Source organism: Lepidochelys olivacea (genome assembly GCF_965140295.1).
Source record: "Lepidochelys olivacea isolate rLepOli2 genome assembly, chromosome: 5".
In the NCBI taxonomy this organism is placed as follows: Eukaryota; Metazoa; Chordata; order Testudines; family Cheloniidae; genus Lepidochelys; species Lepidochelys olivacea.
Window position 1 is genome coordinate 60,582,501 of NC_140415.1, and position 17,803 is coordinate 60,600,303.

Below are 17,803 nucleotides of genomic sequence, written 5' to 3' on the forward strand. Positions count from 1 at the left end.
ATCGATCTATCGGGGATCAATTTATCGTGTCTCATTTAGACACGATAAATCAATCCCCAAATCGACGCCTGTACTCCACCTCAGCAGGAGGAGTAAGCGGAGTTGACGGGGGAGTACAACCCTACCTTTTCTATACTGGGTTGGAAGTCCAAAATTAGTCTTAGTGAGGAAAGCCAAAATTTTATGTAAGCAATTTCCTTTCTATTCCTCATATCCATGAATAAGCAGGACCTATATTGCAGATTCCAAAGTGGAGTTAGCCTGCCCTCATTTGGTGAAGGAAGAAACTACTGTGCTTGTGCTGTTATTCCTGCTAGGGATGACCCATTCTCTAAGTTTCTTGATAAACATTCTAAATAAATTTAAAATAGTGCTCTACTAGAAACCACCAAATAATTCTTGGACATTTCTAAAGTAACTAAAATAAAGTCCAAACTGATGAAATGTATTATTCGCTTTCTTTAGCATCCTTAGAACTATGGAGATTATAGAAAACAGGTATCCTGAAAGTTTCCAAAGATACAGCAGGTAGCCAACAGCTTCTTTGTACTCATATAGTAAGTGTTGCAGTGAACTGGTGTGCTCTTTTATCCCCAGAGCAAATGAGTCAGTGGTATGATGAGTACTCCAAGTTTTTGTTCAATGTCCAGACTTTGGCAGGCTGAGCTCTCTTTCCCCATGGAGCAAACTTCCTATTCTATTAAACCAACTTTAATTTCTCCTTGCCACCCACTCTGTAGACCTTAGGCACCTTAAAGTGCTTATCTGACCAGCATAGAAGGACCACGTCTCCACGAAGCAACAATCAATTTCAGCTTCCTCCCATACTTTTTCAGATATCTTTGTAGCATCATTTGACAGTATCACCATCTGCATGGCTGATATATCCCCTAACTCAGTGTTCAGGGGCGCATTGATCAGCGTTCAAGTCATACTCCCAGTCAGCACCCAGCCCGAGCCGGGGAAGCTGAAGATCCAACCAGCGAACCAAATTCTGTGATTAATCCTGGTCACATGCCACCTGAGGCATATTGCGCATAGACTGAGACTCAATGTTCAGACTGCCTGCCATGCAACTTAATCAATAACCTTTACTGCCAACACTGTGCTACCTTCTCTCTGATATGTATTTGTACGTGTGTCCTTAAGTCACTACCATATGAATTATCTTAACTGCTATGAAAACTCATAAAGCTTATCTCCTGGATCTCTGACCTAGCTACAGTGAGAAAGTAAGAAATGCTGTAGAGTCCTGAAATATAGCTGTACCCATGACACTACAATGGTGTTAGGATGCCATCTGGGCTAAAAAAATAATTACCCATCACCTACTAGCCCAAGGAATAAGCCTAATTACTTAGGTGAAAGATATTGGTGTTGCCTATGCCTCCCAAGATTATGCCCCTCAATTTGAATGAACAACACAGCTGTGGACTGTTTATTCTGTACTGTAATGGTAACACATTGTCAATCAACTTTCCACTTAATGGATTTACTGTAATCTTAACTAAGTCCCTCTTGCTTTTGCTTAAACTTTTTTCTATCCTCAGTGTACTCCACAAGGCCAACTCACTTTTGCTTTCCTAACGTCGATCTTGGGTGTATTTTTCCTATGCTGTCTTTAAAACCTCTATTTTTTTTCTCCTTCTCCCACCATCTACACACTTTTTCCTCTGTTTCCCCACAGTTAGTTCTCTAGCTCATCACCTGTATTTTCTGTTTTCCTCTTCCATATCTCCCTCCAAAATGTTTTTTTTCCGATACCACTCTTCTCGGTTCTAATTAATCTTCCTCTCTCATATAGATGGGGCTTGGAAATTTTCCCTGACACCTCATATCCAAAGGATTAAACCTATTAACCAAAGACTGAAAAAAATAGAGGCAACACTCAGATGAGAAGAAAACCACCTCCCTGTCTGCTGGGATTCCTATCAGAGTGTTCTCCCAAGGCTCTGGTTGAGGTTTCCATCTTCTGTGTCAGTCCCCAGCCATTATGGGCTTGATATGGCCTTCCCTTCACCCCCTTTACCCCAGTCTGCTGGAATGGAGAAGGCACGTCTTTACCTGTTTCCTCCATCTTGTGCCAGAGCCTCCTGTTGTGTTCCCTCAGCTTTCTGGCTGTGAAGTCAGCATTTCTATTTACTCAGCGCCTCCCCCAGCCTCTGTGTTTGAGTCCTCCTCTCCTCTACTGTTCCTCAGAGCTTTCTCAAATACAGTGAAACTTATCTGATCCTAGCATGTTGTCCACAGGGTGCTGAATAGCAAAACCAAAAACTGACGTCTCTGTTCGGTTTTCACTTAAACTGGAATTGGGACATCTGTAAGGAGCAGCAGAGATTGAGGTTGAGGTAGAGAGGCCAGCATGAGTTTATGCTCCGCTAACATTTAAAATATCATTTTCACAAGCACAAGGCCTGGAAATTTTTATTATTTTAAAAGGAAAACCTAGGTTCTGCAGAAGCTGTTGGAAGTCATCCACACTAGTTTCCTACTCCCCATAAATGAGTGGAATTTTCAAGCCTTGGATACTATTATCCTCAGTAGATTCATTTAGTATGTTGATGTGAAAGATACTAAGCTTCAGAGAATACATATCTCCTTCTAAAGCACTGTAAATTTCCCCTATAAAGGAAACATTTTCTGCATGTTTCATTAAAGATGAGACCTCTCCTTTGTTGGAAGAGTTAACAGAATACCAAGGCCAAAACAACAGCCTCGAGTGGAAACGTAGCATCTGAAGCAATCACTATCAAAAGTTTCATTTGGGCCTTTTAATCTGAAAAGCAGTTACTATCATTTTCTGGGAGTTGGAAGTACTTAAATCAGACACCATCTTGGCCCTCAAATTACTGAAGACCCAGTTCAGCAAATGGTGTGTTCTCTAATTTATATAGTTTTTAACAGAAACAAGCCTTGACTGGATGCACCATACTAACTGGTTTTAGGTGAATTTTATAGGCTTTATGGTACCTAATTTCAACATGCTTTCTTAGGGCTGAGGTGGAATATCTTTGTATTGTGTTGACAGGAGCAATGTTTTTCATAATATACAATCCACCTGAACTGGATCATCATATCAGACTAAGGAAATTCCCAAACATTGTTCTTTTTTATCATATATTTTGTTCCACAGATTTCAAAATGGAGGTCTTGTGCCTAAAAATGCATGGTTGGCTGTACTGGGAAAGTTGATTAGAGAATCCGAGCATTCAGCAGACCTGATATGATCATATGACTATCTGTGTATTATTTTTCCTGGGGCACAACCTGAATGATTCCAAATACCTTCAGAGGAGCTGGATTTGAGAGGAGCTGGACTGGTGTAAAAGTTCTGGCCTAACTGGATGTGCCCCGTCCTCATTAAAAAGATTAAAGTATGCTAATATATCAAAAGATAATGCAATCTATTCGAATATTTTATATCAAGCAGTTTTATTTAAAAGGTATTTTATCTAAATATATGTTACCAACTTTTTCAGTAAAAGCAAATGTGTACATGCTATATTCTTTTTATGTTAGTAGCTATTACTATCACAGGTAAGAGGACTATACATTTAAAACTAAATAAAGAAAGAAAGATGACAAACTAAAAGCATAAAGCAATAGGTGTGTATCTTTAAATTCCTCTGTCCTTACATTGGCTATAAATATTATTTCATTAATTAAAATATTTTGCTCATTGCACTGTTTTGTGTTTTTCTTGAAAAACAGATAAAGAAAAAATGTTACATTTTCAACAGAATTCTCAACTCTTAGATCAAAACCTATTAAAAAGTTAGCTCCTTGACTGAAATAAACTTTTAGTTTGTGCTGAAAGAAGGGATGTACCAATACCACATTGTCAGAATCCTCCTTTTTATTTTTATTTCACGAAGTGCAACACTTCAGCAGTAAACTGGGCAACACAGAACAAAATTAATTGCAACTGATATACTACAAATGTTTTCCACAAGCCTATCTAACTGCTCTTGGTTTAATTACATCCAACATTTTTGCCACTACATCCCTTTACATTACCAAAAAATAAAAAAAAAAGAAAGAAAATTCACTCAATAAATAAATAAATAAAAAGTTTGGCCCACTGCAAAAATTACAGATGTAATTAGCAAAGCAGTAATAACCAAACGGGGATGAACAAGATAGACATTAATTTGCTGATGAGCAATAATACTACATTTAACTTAATGTAGAAATAACAGAAAAAAGTTGGGACCCTTATACATGATTTTCAGATGTTTATTGCAGAAAGTTTTAATTCAGCTAACAAAGTGCAAGTGAGAATTTTAACTTAGAAATGTTCCAAATATTGCACAAATTGCATACTGTTTTCCCATGCGTTACTACATGTATCCATACCATTTTGTGTGCCTGGGGTAGGGAAAGTCAATTAACATACTCCCCACAAAATGTAAATGTTTTATATTTTCAGGTATGAATGTGTGAAGCAGAACAAATCACTAGTCAGAGCTGTTGTCAGAATAAGACTTGTTTGATTGAAGAGAGAGGGGCACCTTCCCCTCAAAAAAACACACTTAGTAGAAGCTTAAGAAAGCTTGCTGTGGTTTATTTAAAATGATCACATTATCACGAGGTTTACAATAGACATTTGAATGAACACATAAATCTGATGAAATGTAAAAGAAATCCTAACTAATTTCTGGGTTGCTTTCTTTTATATTTCTTTTTCTTCCTTTAAGGGTTTTGTCACTCTAGCTGCCATATTAAACTACATTGCCACCACAAAAGTCTTACGCAAAACTAACACACAAGTTTCTGTCTTGTAGTGAAAGAATTAGACAAAAGTTTTGAAAATAAGGCAACAAAACATTCCAATACTGAATAAAATGAATTTATGGGAACACATTTAATATAACTTAACAAAAATGTCAGATTATTGACAGTTGTTCATACACACACTTACCTCAATAGCTCTCTTAATATACGGAATCTGTGTGCCACTGTCCAGATCTTCATTTATAATAAGTCTTCTAGCCCATTGACCTGCCCTGACAACACCACTACCATGAATTAAAACCATCAGTTTATCTGGATTTGTCAATGCATCCTCACTCATAAAGATAAAACTCTTTGGCTCACTCTCAGTAGCATCTACCTGAAATTTAAAAAAAAATAAATTTTACAATAAAAATACATTCTGGTGCATTAACAAACATATTAAGAAAACCTAACAGCTGCAATTATAAAGTAGCATTGGAATTTATACACGACATTACTACTATTTATTTGCATTATGTTGGCACCTAAAAGCCACAATGTGTTTGATGCTGTACAAAGGATAAAGACAAAACCTGCCCTAAAGACCTTGCGATCTAATTTGAAAAACAAAAAAGTACATTACAACTAAGAACACTTATACTGCTTCAGATAGAAGTAGGAAGTATGATTAAGCTTTAAAGTATGAAAGGTACAAAGAGTAAAACACACAGAATTTAGAAGTTCACATAAATTTACTGACAGAAAATAAAGCCCACAAAAGGTCTACCTGGGAGAAAAAAGAAAAAAAAAGTAATTTGTCACATCTTATTTGCCAGAAGCAGCAATAATAGATCATATAGAAAATATATAAAAGTGAAAAAGTCCTAGCATTCCATTTCAGTCCCCACAACATAAATAGCCAATAATCCAAATATGAAACAGCAGCATATATTTAGTCCATTATAAACCGTAAGAGAACAGGTATCTACACATAAAACACAAAAAATACAGGAATCCAATTTTGGACTAAAGAGTGGCTTTGAGTGAGGGCATTGTTGTGCTGCCTCAGGAACAGCCTGAGAAGTAGATTGTGATTCAAGGAGCCACAATCTGACATCCAATGTCCCCCTTTCTCTGGAGGCTGGGGAAGCAAACTGCACCAGTTATGTACCTGGTGCAAACTACTGAAGCACCAGCACAACTATGCTGACCTGAATGTTGAGGGGGCAGAGCCACAGGTCCCACCTATTGCTTGTTCCCTTCTGCCCACAATAATAAGCAGCAGGAGAGGAGTGAATTGAGTGAGCTACTCTCCCTCAACATGTGTAACTGATGCAGGCTTGTAAGGGGGGTGCCTTGCATCACCTTGCTTCCCTGTGTGACTGTGCAAGTCAGAACCATATGTTTGGGGGCAGGATACAGCAAATCAATGACTGTTGAAGAAACAGGGACCTCTGCTTCTCTAGAACAAAAATACGAAAGCTTCTGAACAATTAAGATACAGCTAGAAGTTTTGTATCGTCAGTTTGTCTTCTGTGCATGTGCCTTCTTTCATCCTTTCAAAATTCAAAGGGCATGATATTACAAAAACGTTTCTTAGTAAAAGTAGTCTTTACTCATACAAGCAGTCTTACTGAAGTTAATAAGATGGCCTGTGTACGTAAGGACCACTCAACTGAGTAAAGCTCAGAGTCACAACCAATTACAGCTCAAATAAATTGGTTAGTCTCTAAGGTGCCATAAGTACTCCTTTTCTTTTAGCTCCTACTTTGATACAAAACCTTACTCCTGTTGTGTTTCATACATTCTGCCTCCAAACAGCATACAATTTTGGGAAAAATGGAGCCGCAGTCCCCCCACTTTAAAATAGGGAATATACTTCCCTTCTTTGACTAGTCTAGTTAAACAATAGGAGACAATCCCTACTCAAAAGAGCTTGAAATATGTATGTACAGTACATAGCACAATGAGGTTCTAATCTTTGCTGGAGCATCTAGGCACTACCATCACAAAAACTGACAGTATTAACAACAATAACAATATAAACAAAGACTGCAGCCATGTTGGGAGTGGGAGAAGCAAAACTTTAGCTCTCAAATGATATCTAGTAAGGTGAACTTGAGTTTTGCAAACAATTTGAACATTTAAGAAAATAGAAATAGCCACAATTAAGATGAAAATGTAAACTGAAAAAAAGGATAATTTACTGTACACTTTAATACACTGCACTAATCACATGCACTAGAAGGCATAATATTAACTAGTACACACTTTTTAAATAGGTTAATGCTGAACAGAAGCGGGGGGGGGGGAACCTTATTCCCTTTGTCAACTTAATTACATTTGGAAACTTTTCTTCAAACCAATGTGCCTTCAAACAGCAATAATTCATTAAATGCTTTCACTAAGGAATGCACATAAAGGTCATTTTTGTGCACAACCTCACTTTATTGACAAATCAGCCTCCAATACCATTTAGTTCTAGTCAGAGTGAGACAACAAAGCAATTTGTATCTATTAACAATTCGCAGTTTTAGATGTGCTCATGAACTTTCAACTATGATCTTAACTCTGCTCTTTCCTTTAAACAAATTAAATAAACTCAGCAAAACTAAAAAAGTTTAGTTTAAAAATTAGAGTCAGTTCAGTAACTCCTCAGTTAAAGCTGTAGTTATATTCCTGAAAAATGTGACTTTAAGCAAAACGATGTTAAGCGAATCCAATTTCCCTATAAGAATTAATGTAAATGGGGGGGTTAGGTTCCAGGGAAATTTTTTTTGCCAGACAAAAAGCATTATATACATTTTAAACACTTTTAAACAAGCAATTTAATACAGGTATTAAACATGCTGGCAGCCCCCCATCAGCTCCCCTAGGCGACCCACCCCACCCAGCGGACCCTGCAGATCAGTGCCTTCCTCCTGCTCCCCCCGGCTGGGGGGAGGAGCGAGGATGCGGCACACAGCTTCCCCACTCCCTCCCTTGCCTCCTGAATGCCGCAAACTAGCTGATTGCCGTGGGCAGGAGACAGGAGAGAGGAGAGGCTTCCCCCCAGCGCCGTGTCCTTGCTCCTCCCCCGAGCATCCTGAATGCCGCAAGACAGCCGATTGCCATGCATGGGCAAGGGAGCAGGGTGAAGGCGCTGATCTGCGGGGTCCACTGGCATGTGGCAGGTGCTGGGGGATGGTGGGACATAGGGGAACTGATAGGGGGGCTGCCAGCATGTTTAATACCTGTATTAAACTGCTTGTTTAAAATTGTTTAAGACTTATATAATAATAAATATACACTTTTTCACCAGCAACAGAACAACACTTTGCACACATTTCATCAATAAATGGGGTTAAAGAGATTAAACTATTGAATAAACAGAGACAGTGCCGTATCAAAATATGCATAAAATCCTACCTATATCTAAACCTGGCAGCTATACATCATACTGCCTTGCATGACACACAAGTTCAATTTCAAGTCTTTGGATAGCCCCAGCATTGTGAGAACCTGGTATTTTTCCTGAATAATAAAACAAACCCTAAAAGGAAACGATGAGGCCACTAAAATTGCTTATTAAGAAACATTCCGAAAATCATAGATCTAGAAGCCCACAGAGAAAGAGGAATGGGTGGAATCACTTACGTGTTTGACTAGTGAGTGGAAACAACTGTTACTGGATGTGAAAGAGACACACTTGAACATCAGTGAGGGGGTACAGGTTTGCTAACTTCTAAAAACATCTGCAATGTGATCAAGGAGTCTGAACACATGGTTCTATATAAAGCTGCCTAGTCCATTTTATTTTTCAGTCCTCACAATATTGAACCACTAGGTTGTTGTTTTTCATTCTAACCAGGAAAATGTGAAAGCTACCAATGCTCATAACTCCACCCCCCTTCTTGCAGACAAGGTAATAAGCTACCAAAAAAGCAGCTTTCATAGATAGATGCAGTGAGGAGCAGGTAGCTGCCTGCTCAAAGGGTAGACCCTTCAACTTTGTTAGCACCACATTTAAGTCCCAGAGAGGAACAGGATGTATGACATTAAGATGTAACCTTTAGGAATCTGAGCCCTGGTCTACACTATAAGTTTGGGTCGAATTTAGCAGCGTTAGATCAATTTAACCCTGCACGCATCCACATGACAAAGCCACTTACTTCTACTTAAAGGGCTCTTAAAATCGATTTCTGAACTCCTCCCGCGACGAGGAGATTAGCACTGAAATCGACCTTGCCACGTTGAATTTGAGGTAGTGTGGTCGCAATTTGACGGTATTGGCCTCTGGGAGCTATCCCAGAGTGCTCCCTTGTGACCACTCTGGACAGCGCTCTCAACTCAGATGCACTGGCCAGGTAGACAGGAAAAGGCCTGCGAACTTTTGAATCTCATTTCCTGTTTGGCCAGCGTGGCAAGCTGCAGGTGAGTGCAGATCTCATCAGCAGAGGTGACCATGATGGAGTCCCAGAATTGCAAAAGAGCTCCGGCTTGGACTGAATGGGAGGTACTGGATCTGATCGCTGTATGGGGAGACGAATCCATGCTATCAGAACTCCGTTCCAAAAGATGAAATGCCCAAACATTTGAAAAAATCTCCAAGGGCATGAAGGACAGAGGCTATAACAGGGACCTGCAACAGTGCCGCGTGAAACTTAAGGAGCTCAGGCAAGCCTACCAAAAAACCAGAGGCAAACGGCCGCTCGGGGTCAGAGCCCCAGACATGCCGCTTCTATGATGAGCTGCGTGCCATTCTAGGGGGTGCAGCTACCACTACCCCACCCCTGTGCTTTGACTCCATCAATGGATTATCACGCAACAGGGACGTGCATTTTGGGGATGAGGAAGATGATGATGAGGAGGAGAAACTGTTTTCCCCGAGAGCCAGGAGCTGTTTCTCACCCTGGACCTGGAGCCAGTACCCCCCGAGCCTAACCAAGGCAGGTTCCCGGACACACCAGGTGGAGAAGGCACCTCTGGTGAATGTACGTTTGTAAATATAATACATGGTTTAAAAGCAAGCGTGTTTAATGATTAATTTGCAGCCAGTACAGCTACTGGAAAAGTCTGTTAACGTGTCTGGGGATGGAGCGGAAATCCTCCAGGGACATCTCCATAAAGCTCTCCTGGATGTACTCCCAAAGCCTTTGCAAAAGGTTTCTAGGGAGGGCAGCCTTATTCCATCCTCCATAGTAGGACACTTTAGAATGCCAGGCCAGTAGCACGTAGTCTGGAGTCATTGCATAACAAAGCATGGCAGCATATGGTCCCAGTGTTTGCTGGCATTCAAGCAACATCCGTTCTTTATCTCTCTGTGTTATCCTCAGGAGAGCGATATCATTCATGGTCACCTGGTTGCAATAGGGTAATTTTATTAAGGGGACATTCAGAGGTGGTCGTTCCTGCTGGGCTGTTTGCCTGTGGCTGAACAGAAATCTTCCCTGCTGTTAGCCATGCGGTGGGGGGAGAGGTGAAGTGATCATCACAGAGAATTGTGGGGGGTTAATTGGGTTTGTGCTGCACATTAACCCGAAAACCTCAGCCCCTCCTTTTAAATTGCCAACCCATTTTAAATGGCCAACCCAACGGCTGTTTGGTATAGGAAATGAGGGCGCTGCTGTTTGAAACCATTCCCACACGTTATGAAGGTTAAAGAAGCCAAAAAACTGTGGCTTACCATGGCTGCCTGCAAGCCGAATTCTGCTGCCCGCCAGCCCTACGTGTGTGATCTCTCACACCAAACCAGCAGACCCTCAATATAAGAGGCAAAATGCGACCTTGTACCGAATGCACATGTGCTATGTAATGTTAACAGCAAGGTTCACCCTGAAAGAGTCTACCCATTGTTCTCCAAAATGTGTCTTTTTAACTACTACTCTCCCCTTTTTTTCCTCCCGCTGCTGCAAATGTTTCTACGCTCCCCCTATCATCTCTGTCCCAGAGGCTAGCGAAGATTAGAAGGCAAAATAAAAAGCACTCGTGATGAAACGTTCTCTGAGCTCATGCAGTCCTCCCACACTGAAAAAGCCCAGCAGAATGCATGCAGGCAGACAATGTTAGAATCCAGGAAAGCACAATATGAACACGAGGATAGGTGGCGGGATGAAGATAATAAGTGACGGGTTGAAGATGATAGCTGGCATCAGCTTGCTGACAGAAGGCAGGAGTCAACTGGAGGATCAAACTGATATGCTCCGGCATATGGCTGAGGTGCAGGAAAGGCAGCATGAGCACAGACCCCCGCTACAGCCCTTGTGTAACCAACTGCCCTCCTCCCCAAGTTTCATAGCCTCCTCACCCCGAAGCCCAAGAATGCGGTGGGGGGCCTCCAGGCACCCAACAGTCCACCCCAGAGGACTGCCCAAGCAACAGAAAGCTAGCATTCAATAAACTTTAAAATGCAGTGTGGCCTTGTCCTTCCCTCCTCCCCCACACCTCACGGGCTACCTTGGCAGTTATCCCCCTATTTGTATGACAAATTATTAAAGAATGCATGAATTTGAAGCAACAATGATTTTATTGCCTCTGCAAGCAGTGATCGAAGGAGGGAGTAGAGGGTGGGTTAGCTTATAGGGAAGTAGAATGAACAAAGGGGCAGGGGTTTTCATCAAGGAGAAACAGAACTTTCACACCGTATCCTGGCCAATCATGAAACTGGTTTTCAAAGCTTCTCTGATGCACACCATGCTCTCTTGTACTCTTCTAACCGCCCTGGTGTCTGGCTGCACATAATCAGGGGCCAGGCGATTTGCCTCAACCTCCCACCCCACCATAAACATCTCCCCCTTACTCTCACAGATATTGTGGAGCGCACAGCAAGCAGTAATAACAATGGGAATATTGGTTTCGCTGAGGTCTAACCAAGTCAGTAAACTGTGCCAGCATGCTTTTAAACGTCCAAATGCACATTCTACCACCATTCTGCACTTGCTCAGCCAGTAGTTGAACAGCTCCTGACTACTGTCCAGGCTACCTGTGTACGGCTTCATGGGTCATGACATTAAGGAGTAGGCTGGGTCCCCAAGGATAACTATAGGCATTTCAACATCCCCAACGGTTATTTTCTGGTCTGGGAAGAAAGTCCCTTGCTGCAGCTGTTCAAACAGACCAGAGTTCCTGAAGATGCAAGCGTCATGTACCTTTCCCGGCCATCCCACGTTGATGTTGGAGAAACATCCCGTGATCCACTGAAAAGTACCCCTTTCGGTTTATGTACTCGCCGCCTTGGTGCTCCTGTCCCAAGATAGGGATATGCCTTCCATCTATCGACCCACCACAGTTAGGAATCCCATCGCAGCAAAGCCATCCACTATGACCTGCACATTTCCCAGAGTCACTACCCTTGGTAGCAGCAGCTCAGTGATTGCGTTGGCTACTTGCATCACAGCAGCCCCCACAGTAGATTTGCCCACTCCAAATTGATTCCCGACTGACCCGTAGCTGTCTGGCATTGCAAGCTTCCAGAGTGCTATCACCACTCGCTTGTGAACTGTGAGGGCTGCTCTCATCTTGGTATTCTGGTGCTTCAGGGCAGGGGACAGCAAGTCACAAAGTTCCATGAAAGTGCCCTTACGCATGCGAAAGTTCCGCAGCCATTGGGAATCGTCCCAGACCTGCAACACTATGAGGTCCCAACAGTCTGCGCAGAATCGGCGTTCCACAGCATGAACCTGCCCCATTACCACCATGATGTCCACACTGCCAGGGCCCGTACTTTGAGAGGAGTCTGTGTCCATGTCCTCATCACTCTCCTCACCGTGCTGCCGTCGCCTCCTCGCCTGCTTTTGCAGGTTCTGGTTCTGCATGTGCTGCTGGATAATGCGCGTGGTGTTTAGAACAGTCATAACTGCTGCAGTTATCTGAGCAGGCTCCATGCTTGCCATGGTATGGCATCTGCAGGAGAGCAGAGTGACAGCAGAAGTGGCGGGTGGATGACGATGCTGACAGCAATATGGTGCCCGCACGGAAAAAGGCACAAAACGATTGTCAGACGTTGCTTTCAAGGAGGGGGGAGCAAGGGATAAGCTGGCAGCAGACGGTGCAGTATGACTGCTAGCTGTCATCATCTCCTGGGTCCTCGCGGTGCTGTTGGCTGGGAGAGCAGCCTGAGGCAGAATGGCCCCCCTCAAGGATTGAACTCATAACCCTGGGTTTAGCAGGCCAATGCTCAAACCACTGAGCTATCCCTCTGCCAATATTTCAGGCAGGACTGAAACTCCATTAGACAAAACTTAAAGAAGAGCATGACCTGAGTCACTCCCATTTATGCCCAGGCGTCCTTTACAGACAGACCTCACCAAGATCTACCAGGAGCACCCTGTCTGCCCAGGCGCCCCGACAGACCTCACCAAGGCCAGCCAAGAGCACCCAGGAGACAACAAGGACAGCTACCAGTCGTAATGCACCATCTGCTGCCACAAGGCAATGAGCTGCTGCTGTGTAGCAATGCAGTCCCGCGTCTGCCAGCACCCAGGAGACGTACGGTGATGGTGAGCTGAGTGGGCTCCTTGCTTGCTGTGGTATGGCGTCTGCATGAGTAACCCAGGAAAAAAGGTGCAAAACGATTGTCTGTCGTTGCTTTCACGGGGGGCGGGGGGGGAGGTCTGACGACCTGTACCCAGAACCACCTGCGACAATGCTTTTTGCCCCATTAGGCATTGGGATATCAACCCAGAATTCCAATGGGCGGTGGAGACTGCAGGAACTGTGGGATAGGTACCCAATGTGCAACACTCAGGAAGTCGATGCTAGCCTTGGTACTGTGGACGCACTCTACCAACTTAATGGTCTTAAGTGGGGACACACAATCGACTATATAAAACAGATTTCTAAAAAATCTACTTCTATAAATTCGACCTAATTTCATAGTGTAGACATAGCCTGAGTGACAGAGAACTAGAAAATACAGAGCAGCCTGCAATTAAAAGGTGAAAAACAAATAGCTTCCATGTGAACTCTGACTGAACTAATCAGTAGTCCTTGTTGTTTCAGGTAGAACAATTTTAACAAGCCAGAACATGCTGGATAGAGGCATGACTGGCAAAACACTCTTCTGCTTTGACTATGAACAGAAATGTTTCCATTGTAAGCAGCCATCTCCTAGATATTTCTGCTATTCAGGAAGATGTTTAGCACATTTCCTGAACACTACCTCCTGAGGCATTAACCAAGGAGCATCCAGGCTGTCAGATGGGAAGCAGCCAAGTTGGGATGTAGCAGGCAACCATGGTCTTAGGAGATCAAGTCAAGTTCTGAAGGAAGTGTCAAAGGAGCCCTGGAAGTTAGACTCAGCAGACTAATTGGGGGGGCGGATAGCTCAGTGGTTTGAGTATTGGCCTGCTAAACCCAGGGTTGAGCCATACCAGTGTTATGAGGATTATGCAAGCATGAGCTTGCTTGAACTTGAGCAACACCTGGGAAGGAGTGGAGTGGGAGGGAAGGCATACAACAGTTTGTCTTTCCAAGAGAGCAGGAAAGCATCCAGAGGTCTTGCGCTGGAACAAAATTGGCATTTCTGTTGAGAGGAGTGGCAAACAGGTCTATGTGATGGATCCCCCAGGTCTGAAGCATGAATCTGACAAAATCCATTGTGAGAGACCACCATGATCTCAACTGAATGATCTGCTCAGTTGATCCCCCAAGCTGTTCTGAGCCCCAGGAAGATGGGAGATTTTGAGACCTATTGCACTTGTGATGCAAAACTCCCAAAGATGTATTGTCTATTGACAGAGATGACCTGATCTGGCTGCTCCCTGCCTATTCGCACAGAACATCACTCCAGTCTTGTCCATGAAGATGAAGATTCTGTCCCTATATACGAGGGAGAAATACTTAACAGATCAAATGAACAGCCCACAACTCCCACACATTTATGTGGAGATTGAACTCTTCTTGGGCCCACAGACCTTGAGTTTGTTAGTTTCTTGGTGATCTCCCCAGCCAACAGAAGAAGCATGAGGCATTGCTTCAATGAGAGTCAGTATGAGTAAGGCAGGGGCAAAGGGAACTCCCACACATACATTGGCTGAGTCCATCCATCAGTCCAAGGGGTTATCACTCCTGCAGCATGTCCAATTGTTGAAGAGCCAAAGATTACACTGACCTTAACCAGCCCTACAATTTCCTGAGACAAATTCTGGCATGCTGAACCACCAACATGCAGGAGCCCATGTGCCCCAACAGCCTGAGGCAATTTTTCACTGTTGTAATCAATGGGCTTTGAGATCTATGGAAATGCTTAATATTGTCTGGAATCTGGCTTAAGGTAGGAGCACCACAGCTACAGTAGAATTCAGAACCATTTCTGTAACTTATATTCTTTGGAGAAAATATTAGCTTGTCCTCACTTATGAACAGACCCAAAACACTGCAGAGGGATCATATTCTGAAGAGGCTGACTTCTACTAGGAGCTTGGATCAACCTCATACCAGCCATCCATCCAAGTAAGGAAATACTTACAACCCTGCTTTCCTTAGGAATGCAGCCACCATGCATTTTGTAAATATTTTTTCAGAAGCAGACAGGGCAAAGGGTAGGGCTGTAAACTGAAAATGGGGTCACTGACTAGAAATTTTAGGCATCTCTTGTTGCTTTGATGGAGAGAGACAAGAAAATACTCATCCTTCAAGTGGATGGCCACATACCAATTGCTGGGATCCAGAGAAAGAATGATGGAGGCCAGGGTAATTGCATGAAACTTTCTTTTCTTTACATATTTGTTCAGATTTTGCAGGTCTAAAATGGGTCTGAGACTTCCTTTTGTTTTTGGAATTAGGAATTAACGTGAATAGAACCCCTTCCCTTAGAGAAGAAAGGCAACCTCTCCTATAGCTGTCAAATGGATAAAGAGACTGGACCTCCTGAAGGAGGACAGCCTTGTAAGAAGGGTCCCTGAAAAAGGATGGGGCACAGTGGGGAAGGGGAAGGAGGAATGGAAATAAACTGCAGGGACTATCCCTGTTCCACAGTACTTAGGATTCTCGACTTGTGATAATAGGGGACCAAGAAGATAGAAAGTGGGAAAATCTGTTGGAAAAATAGGGAAAGGAGAAATTGGAACAACTGGATCTGGCACTCTGTACTTGACAAGGCAGGCAAACAGACTGCTTGGGATTGTCTGACTGTCTAGAGAAACCAGCTGAAGAAGAAAAGTGAGGAAGAGATGGTCTTCTCCTATGATTTTCCTTCATTTCCTAGACTGGTCAGGCTGTCTTAGTGGAAAAAAGGTCTGCAGAGACAGAGTAGAATTGCTTCCTTTTTAGGGAAAGGAGTGTAAATTCCCAACTATTTCAAAGCGGGCCTTCAATCTTTGAGACTGTGGAACATCTCATCTGTCTTCTGGGAGAACAGCATGAGACCCTCAAAGGGAAGATTCTGGATCATCTGCTAGACCTCTTGCAGTAGACCCGAAGACTGAAGCCACGAATATCTGTGCACACACATTGTAGATGCCATGGCTCTAGCTGAATCTGCCCTGTCAAAGGACATTTGTAGAAAGGTGAGAGCCACCAACTTGCTCTAACAGAGCCTGGAATTCCTGTCTGGCCTCCTCTGACAACTTTTCTGAGAACTTCAGCATATTATCTCAAAAGGAGAAGTTATATCTTGTCAGTAATGCTTGTTAGTTACCAGTGCACAATTGTAGACCTGATGTAGAATACATTTTCACCAGTTTAATTTATTTGCATCCTTGTTGTTTGAGGTGAAAACAGATGACCCTGATATGCTTTTTCATTTACGGCCAAAACAACCAAAGAACCTTGCAAGGTATGGGTATAAAAATGTTTGTAGCCTTGAGAAGGCATATGGTACCTTTTCTTGGTTCTTTTGGATGTCAGAGGAAGGAAGGGCGGTGTTTGCCACAAAAATTTTGTAGGCTCTACATGGCCTCATTGATAGGGAGAACCACTCTAAAAGGCCCTGCTGAACCCAGCATTTCCATGAGTCTCGACAAGAACTCTCCTGGTTCATCTCAGCAGGGATATCAAGATGGGTAGCTACTCTCTTTAAAAGGTGTGGGTAAGCCTTGTAGTCATCTTGGACTGGTGAGATATCCTGAGAAGCTGCAGTTTCATCTGGTAAGGATGAGGACAAATGCAAAGGAGGCTAAGGCTGATCCTAATGCAGCATACAGAGTGGATCTTGCAGGCTTTGCTCAGTATCAATGACAACTATCCTAAGGAAGTCCAGGAGGATAACATGTTGCCTAGTAGGAGACTGAAAAGGTTGAGGAGTTGGAGAGGATCTGCATGAGGGACACATGCCCCATTGGTTCCAAAAGGGTCATTGGTACAGCACAGTACCCCAGCCATGAGTACTCCAAGGTTCCATTTCTCTGAAATGTCTCTGTAGTTCCAGTGGGTAGCAGCAATAAAACTCTCACAGTGAAGGAGTAAGAGAGTGATGTCATCTGTCTTCGGAGTGAAGGACAAAAAAGCCTACCCACACTCCAAGGAGGACCAGAAGTCAGATGATCATGGTGGTGCGGTACAAGGAGATGACAAGGTCCAGGGATGGCATTCTGGAGATGTCAGTACCAGGGATACCCAGGGTAGGTTTACCCTCGACTGCACCTGTGGAGAAAATGCCAGAGGCCCTGATGTTTTATCTTCACACAGTCCTGAGTGCTGATCAGAAGCCTGAATTAAGTCCGTAACCAGGGCCTGAAGATGCGCCAGTACCGGGTGAGCTGTCTCCTATACCATCAGCACCAAAAGGCAAAGTCTTGTGCTCCTGCACATCCCACTGGCAGAACCAGTACCGAGAGACTTTCCTGTTGCTGATGTTGCTGTACAGCAATAGTCAGTACCATGGCAAGGGTCAGTCTCAGCCAGTGCTGAGGTCCATGACCCCTAGTGAAAAGAGGCCAGTACCAGAGAGCATCCCATGCCAGAGGACACTGTCCCCTGTCCTCCGAAGTGCTTATTGGTGGACGGCACCAGGGACCATGACCATCTAGCAGAACTAAGTCTCAGCTCCTTGGACAAATTTAACCTCTTGTGCTTATTCCTTGGCACCAGAGGTCCTGCCTCAGCAACAGTATCCAGTTGTGTACTCTGTACTGATGCCAAAACACTCAGTGCACACTCCAAGTGGGAA

General features: G+C 43.3%; 1 protein-coding gene across 5 annotated transcripts in view; it reads right to left on the reverse strand.

Annotated features, from left to right (window-relative positions):
- The window catches only part of ARB2A (ARB2 cotranscriptional regulator A), a 386,066-nt gene that overhangs the window by 303,520 nt on the left and 64,743 nt on the right, over nt 1–17,803 (reverse strand). For all 5 annotated transcript variants that reach the window (XM_084629685.1, XM_084629683.1, XM_084629684.1 and 2 more), the window contains one exon: nt 4,922–5,113. In XM_084629685.1, coding sequence (XP_084485811.1) covers nt 4,922–5,113 — 192 coding nt within the window. The remainder of the gene's footprint in view (nt 1–4,921; nt 5,114–17,803) is intronic.